This window comes from Diceros bicornis, chromosome 38, assembly GCF_020826845.1.
Source record: "Diceros bicornis minor isolate mBicDic1 chromosome 38, mDicBic1.mat.cur, whole genome shotgun sequence".
Classification (NCBI taxonomy): domain Eukaryota; kingdom Metazoa; phylum Chordata; class Mammalia; order Perissodactyla; family Rhinocerotidae; genus Diceros; species Diceros bicornis.
Window position 1 is genome coordinate 27,373,815 of NC_080777.1, and position 12,961 is coordinate 27,386,775.

A 12,961-nucleotide genomic window follows, 5' to 3' on the forward strand; every position below is an offset into this window, starting at 1 on the left:
CACAAAAAAATAGTGTAATTTAGATTTCTCTCCTGGGTCGTTTAAAAAAGTTTGTGGGTGGTGCCGCCGGTAATTGACTGCAGAACCCGATGAAATGCACAGCCCTCAGCCTCCTGGCACCATTTCTTCTCCGCAGGGAGCCTAGCTCACCCGTTCACCCCTCACCCCACTTCTCTTACAAGACACAGGTTTGATCAGCACAAGCTTTTTGTTTTGTTTTGTTTTGTTTTGTTTTAAAGCGTGGACTCAGTGAGAATAAACCATCTTCATGTATGTGCTACTTTTCCTTCCTGGAGGATTTGAGTAAAAAGACTAAAGGATAAGTCTCTACGGTGGTTTTAGTTTGTCACAGGGCTGTTCTCATTTCCCCAACTTTTTTTTTTAAAAACGAAAATCTACCTCTTATCGTCATTGTTCAGCAATTTGCACGTTTTAAAAATATGTTCTAATGTCTGACTTCCTCTGAATCCCATTTTGATGTTCATACACGATATTTTACTCATCGTAGGGTCTCTGATAGCTCTTTAGCATAACTTCTGGATTTAGCATTAAATATTTTTCCCTTATAGCAGAGTGTAGTTGAATAAGCATAGGGGTTTTTAGAGTCAGAGAGATCTGCATTTAAAACCAAACTGTTTCCTGTGAGCTCTTTAGACCTGCATAAATTTATTTTTTGAGCCTTCTTCTGTAAAAAGAGGATAATGCTATGCACTTTGTAGGGCTTCTGTAATGATTAAAGTAATATGTAAAATTATTTAGCATAGTAGCTGATTATTAAATAGTAAATATTATTAATAGTATTGAAGACACTTGCACCATTTGTGCAGATGTCCTTTGACAATTCTTTGTATTTCTTTGACTATGATCTTATGCTATCCTAGAGGAAGCAATGAGCTAAAAAAAATACGCTTATTAAGGGGTTAATATAATTAAGAAGTTTTTGCTATCTGAAGTATATTTTATAAATTAGGTATTTATCCTTGGTTTTAGATAAGTGAAAACAGACATTTTTGTAAGAAACAAAAAGACATTTAATATGGAAATAAACTTATTCTGGGAAATGTTTTTAGAGTATGTGCATAAGGAAGTGCCTTCTGCAATCCTTCTTAACTCTTGTTCCCACCATAATCACCAGTAGAGCTTTAAGAAAATACCCGTGCACAGATCACGTCACCCCCCAAATCTACTGAATCAGAATTTGCGGAAGTGGAGCCCAGGACTTTAAATCTGATTTAGTCTGTATTTTTAATCTTATGCGCAGCCAAGATTAATACACATCTTGATTTTGTATTAATCAGGGTTATAATACTGTTTATACTCTCTCTCTCTCTATACATATATGCGCGAGCGCGCGCGCGCGCGCGCGCGCACACACACACACACAGTCACACGTAACTGATACAAACCAGAATCCTAGGCTGTGTTCTCAGGAACACTGACTTCCACGCTGCTCGTGTTCCAAGCCAGTGTCTCTGTGGAAAACACGGGTTTGTGGCAAATATTTTTGAGAGATTCTGGGTTAAATAAACAAACTACATAAGTTTCTCTTTGCCTTTCATATGTCAGCACACTTTATAAATCTCTCCAAGAGACATGTAAAATGAAATACTTCTGAAACAAATTTGACTATGGGACATTTTAAGACAAGCAACTCTACATCGAATCAGGTTGGCCATCATTACACAGGAAGTGATAATCTAGTGTTTTTTCTCCGTGACTTAGAGATAAGTATTTTAAGATAAAAAGTAAAGCAGAGTAACCAATCTTTTATAGATGGTCATCTTCCATTGATTAATTTTTTGTTGTTATTTGTTTAGTTAATCAACATGGCTGAAATTGATAACATGGTGTTTTAAGCCAAATGTAAGACATATAAATGCATGCCTGATTTTAGAGCTGTATGTGTGTGCGTGCTCATATGTACTTACATACGAACGGGAATGTTTGTGATGTTGCACATGACAATCCTTTGGGAGACAGCTAGATGTGACTGCTGTATTTAAAAATAACGAATTCCTTGATTTTATTTCACTCCCGTGCATTTGCCGTTTTTATCCTCAACTCAGTTTTACATACCGATACCTTTCTTTATTATTTGTATCTTTATTCAGATGTGTGTACGTGCGTGGTCTGCAAGTTTCAACAGTCCTATAAGGTCTATAGTAAATACGATGAGCCTTTTGCTGCATCCTACTCCCCATCTCGGTTCCTGTTTCCCAGAAGGAAACGCAAACAACACTTGAAGATATTTTGCCACATTTATATGGTATTTTTCTGTTGGACTGCTGTTTCTTATTTTCAAAGATTTTAGCCGGTATCTATTGACTTCTTTCTTGATCTTGAAATGTTGCTCTTTATTACCCCTTGCTCTTTGCCCGTGGATGCCATGTTGTCTCTTTTCTGAGAACACGGATTACAGTCGATTTCAGGGTGTCTTCTGCTCCTTGCGTTATCTCTGTTTCTCCCAGGTCTCTCTTCTGTTTATCTTTGTCTCTTTCTTTCTTGTTAGGGGCTTTGTCCAGTGTTTCTTGGGTGTCCTTTAGTATTTAAGAGTGAGGCTCCAAAAGAGGTACAGTGGTCCGGCCTTATCCAGAGGGGATGTGTTCCAAGACCCCTAGTGGATGCCTGAAACCAGGGATAGTACCGAACCCTATATATACTATGTTTTTTTCTATACATACATTCCTATGATAAAGTTTAATTTATAAGTTAGACAAAAAGAACAATTATAACAATATATGGTAATAAAGGTTACAGTAGATCTTAGCAACTTCAGCGTATAATTGTCTTTCTTTTAGTCCAGAACTTCCCCCTTTTCAATTAAAGGAAGCACTTTACAGCTTCTCTTTGGGATATCTGAATTGCCAGCATCACTACTCTTGTGCTTCAGGGCCATCATTAAGTAAAATAAAGGTGACTTGAATACAAGCACTGTGACACCCGGATAGTTGATCTCATAACCGAGACGGCTACTAAGTGACTAACGGGCAGGTGGCATATACAGCATGGATCTGCTAGACAAGGGGATGCGTCACGTCCCGGGTGGGATGGAGCAGGGTGGAACAAGATTTTGTCATGTCACTCAGAATGGCACACAATTTAAAACTTATGAATCGTTTATTTCTGGAATTTTCTATTTAGTATTTTCAGACCAGGGTTGACTGCTGGTAACTTGGATAAAGAGGGACTACTGTATGTTGAAATTCTGTGGTAATTTTTGGAGCTTGTAAATCATGGACCTTTCTAAATCGCATGAAATCAGAAAGGCATATAAGCTCATTGAGTCTTAGTTTCCTTCTCTATCAAAGGAACTACATATCAATAGATACTAAAATCCCATGTTTCTATATGATTTGAAATCTCTGATATTATTTTCTGGTGGTAAACAGCAACTGTTTTATTCTTGAGATTCCAGGCATAATAACTATATAACCAATGTTTTAACATAAAATGTGTGTAAATAATAAGAAAATGATTATTAGACACTCCTTCGCATCTAACACTTCCCAGGTGTGTGACTGTGAACAATTTATTAAACTCCTTTAAATCTCAGTTTCATTCCCTATAAAATAGGAAAAATAATTGCTAATTCATTGGCTTGCTGGGATGATTAAATGCAAATCATATGTAAAGAGATTTACGTAGTGTCTGATACAATGTTTCAGTAAACTGTTGCTATCACCCTTCTATTTACTGAGAGGCTAATGGAAGGAGGGAAAGTCTATTTCCTACAGTTCTCTGAAATCCAGATAAACCTTGTTTGTCACTTGCACGGAGTGTGTACTGCATAAATACTTATTAATTTGACACGATTTGTTGGATTTGCTATCTGTGGATCATATATCAGGTTTACAGAGTAAGTAAAAGTAGAATCTTTCTATTTTATTTACCTGCTGTATTATTACATGCCTTACTAAGCGTGGAAAACCATGCATATCTGTTTTAGCTGACCCTTACTTTTTGTCTTGATTTGCTTATTCCACTTTTGTACGGCCTTTGTGCTTATAGAGGTCAGGAATGCATTCTCACCCTTCAAAACATGCCACTGTTCATTTTAGGGCAGATGCTGAGAATAGGTATTTATTTCATCTATTCTATTTCACTCTCTGTCCTTGTTCTTTCCTTAGACTTGTGGAACTAGACAGGTTTAAATCCCTTTGGAAATGGCATTCCACGTCTTTTTGTGGGGGTGGTGTGGGAACGGGTGGTATTTGAAGCCCAAGTATGTCTTTTGAAATGTCATTTTCACTCAGTTGATTTCTAGTTTTTGCTGAAATCTCTGATCAGGGACTTAGGGGGTGTGACTTCAAGGTAACTTTGATTTGCGATCACTTAAACATTTTGAGTTGTAAAAGAAACATATTGGGAAAGGTAAACTCAGTAACAATACACATGTTAGACTAACACAGCTTTGAAGATCAAGTGCTCTGTTATCTACATCTTCATCTGTTTAACGTACCTAGTCAATTCCACTGGTGATTCACAACAGGATTATAACAGGAAAAAGTGCTAGGTTTAATGATTTACAGATTGTTGGTGCCATAGTGCCACCTACTGGAATATTTCTAAGTGTTCCTTTGCTTGAAATAATGAAAACACAGGCATTTACGCCAAAAAAATAGAAAATGTTGTCCTCAGAAGACTAAAATCAGAGGATAATATGTAGAAACCTAAGTATATTACTGTGCTCTGTTTTATTATGTTCACTAGATGTGCTTATAGAACTTGAGAGCTCACCACAGTTCATACTTTTAGAAACACTGATGCGTTGTCTTTATTGTCACACACCTATACATGCACCCTTTTAATTCCCACTGCTATTTCACATATTTTTCTTTACCTATTTTCCATACCCTCGCAGCATTGTTCATATATAATGTTTACATATATGGTAGTGCTGTTTATATGAATATACTTTCCTAATATTAAATAGGTATTTATTGCACACTATTTATTGTTTTATTAAGTACTTTATGCTGATGTTTTATTTGCTTTTTCCAGGTCTATTTGACTCTGCTCACAGTATATGGCTGCTTTTAAGTAATACATGAACTAGGGTAAAAAGATTGCTGGGCTGTCTACATAGGTCAAGCACGTTAGGTCTTCTGCTTTGCACTGGCCCAGCAGATCTCTCTGACTATATACTGCAGCCAAATGGGGAGGTCGTGAAATTATTACATATCTGATACACTCAATCTTATCAGGTCTTGTTTAGCAATGAGGATTCAGCACAGTCCTCTCTATGATTTTGATAACGTCTGCGTACATGAAATGCAACAGACAATTGAAGCATTGCTCATATAACCTAAGAATTGCAGAATGTGATGAGACACTGACAAATTATTGCAGACATTCGCTAGTACTGTCTCCTCTAAACACTTAAGTAACTCGCCTATCCTCTACTTTATCTCTTAGGTAGAGACAGTCTCCATAGAAGTATTTGTTAGCATACTGCTTACATTTATGTAAAAGTCATTAGATGACTTTCTGCGGGGATTTGTTCTTTAGATATAGTTAGATTTTTAACTAGGCTATTTCATGTAGGTTGCCTTTATATGTGTTCTTACTTTGATATTTGTAGTTAAGTTTTTTGATATTTTAAAAAGTAAGTGAAACATTTTTTAAAATTTATGTAATGTGGTAGATGTGGCTTATTGAAATTAGTGTCGTTTCAAGTTGCATTGCTGTAGTTCCTGAATATTTTCTTAAGGACATTGGCTTAAATTTCGGAGTGGCTTGAATTTTTTAAATTTTATTTTAGAGTGCTTCTACCAGACTTTTTGTGTCAAGATAATTTCCATGTGATCTATTGTGTTGATTAAAAGTGTTACAGGGACTGAAAATCTGCTGATAGGGATTTTGTGACCATGAAAACAAGCAATTTTAGTCTTACACTGAGCATGTGATGCTGAAGGCTTGGAATTTTCTTTCAAAAAGATAAAAGGCTGTGTGTGTGTATGAAATACTCTATAAAGAAAATGAAATAAAACATAAGATACAGTGTTTCAATATAGCCTAAAAATCACTCAGTGGAGGAATTTAGAATCAGATTTTGAGATAAATAGGTACAAAGTAAATGCATAGTCAGTTTGAGAAGCCTTTATGAGAAGTAAGCATGAACACAGAAGAAAGGAAAATGTGATTGATGTGACTGATCTTTAGATATTATGTTGTGTTCTATGGATGCTACGTTTTGTTGCATTGAAGATTAAAGGATTTGGGGCAATATTGACTATGAGGCCATGATTAGACCAGAAATAGATAGATACAGACATATAGATATGTTACTACTCTGTTCCCAAGCTCCAGAAGCCTCTTCACAGCTAAACAAGAGGTCTGTGAGTTGTAATACTTTTGTTTGATGTTACTGTAGTTTGGTTGACTTTCTTGTCAAAATAATATTCCGTAGTAAATTTAAATGACACACTTCTGAATTTTTTCTACTATTCCTCTGTACCATACACAGAGCATTCACTCAACAGACTATAATTTAATCTGAATGTCTATATTTGGGGTCAAGTTTACTGTAGCATTTGTAGTGCTATTAGTCTTATACTCTGTAGTCCAATCCTGATTAAGATGCTTTTTTACTTAGCTTATGAGCTTTTAATAAACACCAATCTCTATGAAACCCAAAACACTGGCCAAAAGAATTTCCACAGTGAGCGGTGAGATGGAGAGGCAAGGCAATGGGGACAAGTTAATGAGGAAAGCGGATGCCTGAGGGTTGGGAGCAGGGCCTGCAGAGTCAGACAGCCTCGGGCTCAAGCCTGGGCTAGCTCATACTAGTTTTGTGAACTTGGTCAAGACACTTGACTTCTTTAAGCTCCTTAGGGTTGCTGTGATGCTTAAGAGAGAAAATACAAGCAGAGGGCTTAATATAGTGTCTGGCACCCAGGAAACACTCAATAAATATTAGCAATTAATGATAAAATATCATTTCTGAATTATTCTTTAAAAAAGATAAATCTCTAGAAATTGTCTTCTCCATTTTGGTAATTTACCTTGCCCTCCTTTTCAAAACTTAGATTAAAATACTGTGCATCATGTATTTCCTTAAAAAAAATTCAGCGCTTTTGAACCAATTGGAATTAAATTGATATCTCTGAGGCATTAAATATGGCTGTGGCCCAACGAATAGTCTACTGGTTGGAAACATTTCTAGCATGTTTACTCTAGTATTCATAGTTATTATGTTAAAAAGAAATAGTGTCCTTACTGTCTCAGCATTCCTTTTTTCATTTCCATGGTAAATATGTGACAAATTATAATTCTTTTTATAAAATGATCTATAACATTTGTGCTATATATTTTGGTGGCAACAAGCTAATAAATCAGAACAGTAGAGTACAGTGGTCTGTGGAATTAGTGATGGAGCTGGTACAGGTAACATTGAGAGTCCTCTCTTCTCTGTCATCAAATCTACTATTTGATTTCTCCTCTATATTCATTGATCCAGTGGTTTCCATCATGCACAGGAAAAAATTCCATCTCCTTGTCATGATCTATAAAGCTTGCTCTTGGCTCTTCTCCAAAGCTGTGTCATCAGGTCTGTCTGAGTTCTCCCTTCATTTACTCATGCTCAGCATCATTCAACAATTACTTATCGACCACTTATATGCAAGACTCTTAGCTACATAGCTGCAGCTGCCTCTCTTCCTCCTCCTCCTCATCTTGTTATGTGATTCTTGCTGATCTCAGATGGAAGGAATTTTAATTATTAGTTGTAATCAGGTATATCTATGACTTAAATGTCTTTGCAGACCACTGGAGATTATTTATATAAAATATCTATCTTATGGGTTATATAAGCTTTTCCAGGGCAAAGGACCATGCCTTTATAATGTTCAAACCTAGCACCTAGTAGTATGCCAGCAAACCAGTAAATATTTCTTGAATCTAACTGAATCAAATTGACTTGTTCGAAGTTCCAAGGAATTTGATGTTTATATTGAGAAAAGGCATATCAAAATACTTTTAGATATTTAAAAGCTTGTATATTTCTCAGATAAAGAGGAGAGTGTATTATATGAAATGTGTTCGTACACTCAAACCAACTTGAAGATTTTGAATGTGACAATATGCTAAATTATTTACCAAACAATTACCATGAGGGTTTTTTTCCTTTCACTTAAGAGACAAGAGCTATTAGTTACTGCTATACTAGTATTTTATTTTTCTTATTACTTCTTTTGCAAATCACCACAAGTCTAAGAAGTTAATTTAGCAGGAAATAAGAATAAATGAGAGGAGAGGGAAAACTAGTAACAGAAAACTAAAAATAAAATACAAAGTAAAAATGTTATTTTATATGGGCTAGAAAGATAAAAACTGACTAAACAAGAGGAGGGACAAAGATGCAAATAATGTAAATTAAAAACAATACTTAAGGTTGAATGATTAAGAAAAAGTAGAGAATTAAAATAAGAAAATATAAAAATATTTTATACATATTTTAATAATTACACACATTTACATATTATATAATAATACAAATAATACATTTTATTTCAAGGAATAAACCAAGAAATGTCGTTGAAGAATACTGGCTCATATGCCTCTGATGGAGCCTTTGAAGGGAGAAAATTTTTTCAGATTAGTTTGTCCTCAGAAAATAAGATCTCAAGGCAGGAAGCTACCTTAGATACTAGCCATTCTTCCATCTGAGCTTGATTCCCTTTCACAACATCAGTTGCCTGTCATTTGGGAAAGAACTTTATGATCTTTTTAATAGTCATTTACTAAGATGGGGGGTGAAAATATGTCTCACTCCACTGGAATCCAGCTCCTCTCACACCAATAAAAGTGGCCTTTCCAACATCCCACAGAGCCAGATGATAAATCCAATTGACCCGTGTTAGTCCTCATCTTATGTGACTCAATCATTTCCTTCTTGAAACACCCTCTGCTCTTAACTCTTGTGGACTTCAGCTTCCCTCCTCTGTAGAAAATTAGGTCACCTTTGCTGGCCCTCTCCTTAAATATTTATTTAACTTCAGAGTTCTATCCTGGGCGCTCCTCTTTTTTTATAACTTGGGGATTCTCCTTCACCTCCATAGCTGCAATATCCATCTATATGCTGATCTATAGCTTCAGCCTAGATGGATATCCTGAGCTACCAACCGCTACAGCCAAATGCCACCGAACATTTTTACACGGATGTCTCAAGCATATCAATTTCTCCTCTCTCATCTGCTTTTCTTTCTTCTGCTGCTGAGAGAAATCTCCCACAATCTATCTACTGCAACTTACTAGCAGTGTAACTATCAACTTGAATATTTTCCTTATTTGTTACTCATTCTCCACCTTCCTCGCTTCCAAACATTTACAGAGTCTTGGTAACTACTTCCTAAGTGCTTCATGGATTTTTTTTTTTTTTTGGTACTATTTTCCTCATGTAGGATGTCATTGCTCTCATACGCTTTTCTTTTAGTTGCCCAGTCTTCCTGTCTGCAGCTTAGCCTTCTCATAATCTTTTTTCTATTTCACAACAAGGTTGATCTAAAATTGAAATGCTTCTCTACCAGACCTCCCCTTAAACACCTCGCTCCAATCACTGTCTAAAGCTGCAGGCTAAATCCGAACTTCTTGTTCCTCTAGAACTAAGCTGGCTGTCCATAATCCTTTAGGTCACAGCTTAAATGTATCCAAGAAACCCTTTCTACCACGTCCTCCATCGGCCGGCCACCATCCTGGAAGTCTAAATCAGGTGGTCCTTTTATGTGCTTCTACAGCACATTCTGGCATCACACTCTATGGCTTATTTATTTATTTATTTATTTTGTCTATATCTCACACTGAGCTGGGCTCACTGGGGGCAGGGAATTTCTGTATCTTGATCATATTACATCCCTAGAATATGGCATAATGTCTAGCACATAGTGGGTACCCAATAAATAATCATTTTTTAAATAAATGAATGCATTTGGGAAAAACTTTCCAAAGTCTTTTGCAGGCTGGAAATTAATTCCAATAGCTCTCCTTTATTCTATTATTTTTCTTATTTTATCTGGGAATTCAAAAACCAATAGCATAGTTTCAACACACTTGGGCTTTGTAAATATAACATTAAGAGGAGGAATATAGTTTCATTAGGGTAAAAGGTATTGAAAATGGCCACTTTGTGAATGTTAACTAACATAGATATGATGTGTATACATAAATCTAACTTATACTTACATACGTATGTAGGAAATTTGAAACTTTCTAAGAGATGTTTGTTTTTCTTTTTGTAGGACAAGCCCAAAGTTCTACCTCTCCTGGTAAGAATTAATGTTTGCATTTTACTTATTTTATTAATTTGTTGCAAAGTTTATATATTTAATGTTGATAGAATTTTCTATTATTATCTAGTGAAATCATTTTGAAAAGGCAAACCTTATAATCATGAATGGTTCTTGACATTCTCTTGTTCTTAATATTACTGTTTATAAGATAAAAGTTTGATAATTACCTGAACATATTATTATTTGTGTATGTATTATTGTCTATAAATTATAGCTACTCTTAAACTTGACTGTAAATCACATGGCAGGATTCCTATTTCTTTTAAAATTTTAACATTACAAATAAGTCAATGTAAATTAGATCACAAAACTTTAGAGTTCAAAAATGGGTTAAGGAGGGCCGGCCCTGTGGCTTGGTGGTTGGGTGCGCGCGCTGCGATGCTGGTGGCCCGGGTTCGGATCCCGGGTGCGCATCGAGGCACCACTTCTCCATCCATCCTGAGGCTGAGTCCCACGTACAGCAACTAGAAGGATGTGCAGCTGTGACATACAACTGTCTACTGGGGCTTTGGGGGGAAAAAATAAAATAAATAAAATCTAAAAAAAAAAAAAAAAAAAAAAAAAAAAAATGGGTTAAGGAATTATCTGAGAAATTAGAATTCTAAATATAACTATATATATTTACATTAAATATATTTATATTTAATATATTATTTAATAATATTTCTATATTATTTAAATATGTATTTATATAAATATATTTACACATATTTATATATATTGTATATTTATAAATATTACTATATATATATATTGCTCCAAGAGAAAAGCTTTGAGACTATTAAGATATTTTGTAATAATCATTTCCAAATTCTACTGTCACAACTGAATTAATAGTCTTAACAAGTGTCCTAATCCTGGATAAATTAAATTTAAGAAATGAAAATGCTGAAATTAAATTCATATATATTAATGCAAATAAGGGAAAAAATAGATTGCATCAGGTTAAAAATAAATTATATCACTTAAATGTTATTGTTGTTGAAAATGTACTGTTGATTTCCTGATTAATCATTTGGTTAACAGTAAACATTAAGAAAGTAAGTAAAGCTATTTAGACAATTCTGATTTAATAGTTATAATGCACAGTTCTAATGAGGCAAATTTGAAATATTCTGAGAATTGGGTTATTACAGGAATTATTTTTGTAATTAAATGGAAATTCATTCCAAACTATGGAAGCAAAGAACTATGCAAATCTTGACAATATGCTCCTGAATCTGCATAAGAAGCATATTCTCTTATTTTTTAAAAGATCTAATATTAGAATTTTGTAGTTTTATAGTGTGCCATTTATAAATATATGAAAGTCATTAATGCATAGCAAATTGTGATTGGTTTATACCACCTACTCACAAGCAACTTAGCACCTCCATTTTTTGCAGAAGAGTGAGTTCATCTCTACCATATGAACTGGTTATTTTTGCAGGAGGGGGATGGGATTGGGGTGAATTGGGGAGTGAATGTTTAACATCGTAGCTGACTCATCACCTTATTGAGAGTGTTCATTATCTCTGCATTAACTCTATTGTAACAAGCCTCCAAATGATAAAACCAGGTAAGTTAAAACAGTGACCCAAAATGCAAATGCAAATGGGCTCTCCCAAATATTGCCAACATGAATATAATCTGTGGAAACCAGTAGTGTCTCCAAAGTAGGGGTATAGGGACAATGTAGAATCGACAATGGAAATACGTTTTCTAATCCTAAATTAAATTCTTAATTATGAAACTAGAGAATGTGCACCGAGATTAAGATTTGTGCAAGGATATTAAGGCTTCTAGGTCGGAGGGTAGCTCTCCAAATACCCTCTCTTCACACACCCTGGACTGAATTTGCTGGACCAGAAGTAATCTTTAGGAATGTTACTCCCCAAAATAGTATAGCACTCTTGTGTGAGGTATTTGGAGTGATTTTCCTTCTAGTCTCTTTGTGATTCAAATCTAACAAAAGAGTGGGAGTGGGTAATAAAGGGAGAATGTTGCAAACATTTCTCTCAAAGCAAAAGAGATCATTGGAACTCTGCCAACACCAATGTTAGTTTAACCCAAAAACAACAGACTAATGTTGGCAAGGCTATAATGATGAAAGTGAATTGATGTTTATTGGACAGAATTTTAAGCTCCTTCCTCCCCCCTTCCATCTTCTTTTTCCCTTCCTTCTTCCCTCTCTTCCTCCTGTCTTTTCCCTTTCCCTCCTCCTCTCCTTTTATTCAACGTATAGCAGATGAGACAATACTAAATTTAGATTTATGATTTCACACTGGAGACAAGAAGTAGCTACTTGCTTCTTACTTAATAGGATAGGTTGGCATGTAATTATGGGTGGAAGTTTGTTAGTAAAAATATTTATCTGTGAGTTATTAGGTTATGAAATTTTAGAGATGGAAAATTTCCTTTGGAAAATAACACATATAACAACTGTACTATCCCTTCAGCTTTCTGTCGTCACAGAACAGTCCTGCAGTATTTCATGTGCACTGCCACTGGGGTAGTTCAATGTGGTTCAGAGGGTTTTTATCTGTAGTTAGTAAAGACTAATTTCACTTTACCTTCGACATTAATCAATGAAGATAGGACTTTGTGTCATTTCTATTTCCATTTTCTTAATTCCCTAGTCAGTGATCTTTCCACTCAGTTCCTAATTCTATCCTGTCTTATCATCTCTACTCCTT

General features: G+C 35.2%; 1 protein-coding gene across 1 annotated transcript in view; it reads left to right on the forward strand.

The window, feature by feature from the left end:
- The window catches only part of PTPRC (protein tyrosine phosphatase receptor type C), a 113,670-nt gene that overhangs the window by 41,864 nt on the left and 58,845 nt on the right, over positions 1-12,961 (forward strand). Inside the window, exon 3 of the mRNA XM_058533744.1 lies at positions 10,236-10,262. Coding sequence (XP_058389727.1) covers positions 10,236-10,262 — 27 coding nt within the window. The remainder of the gene's footprint in view (positions 1-10,235; positions 10,263-12,961) is intronic.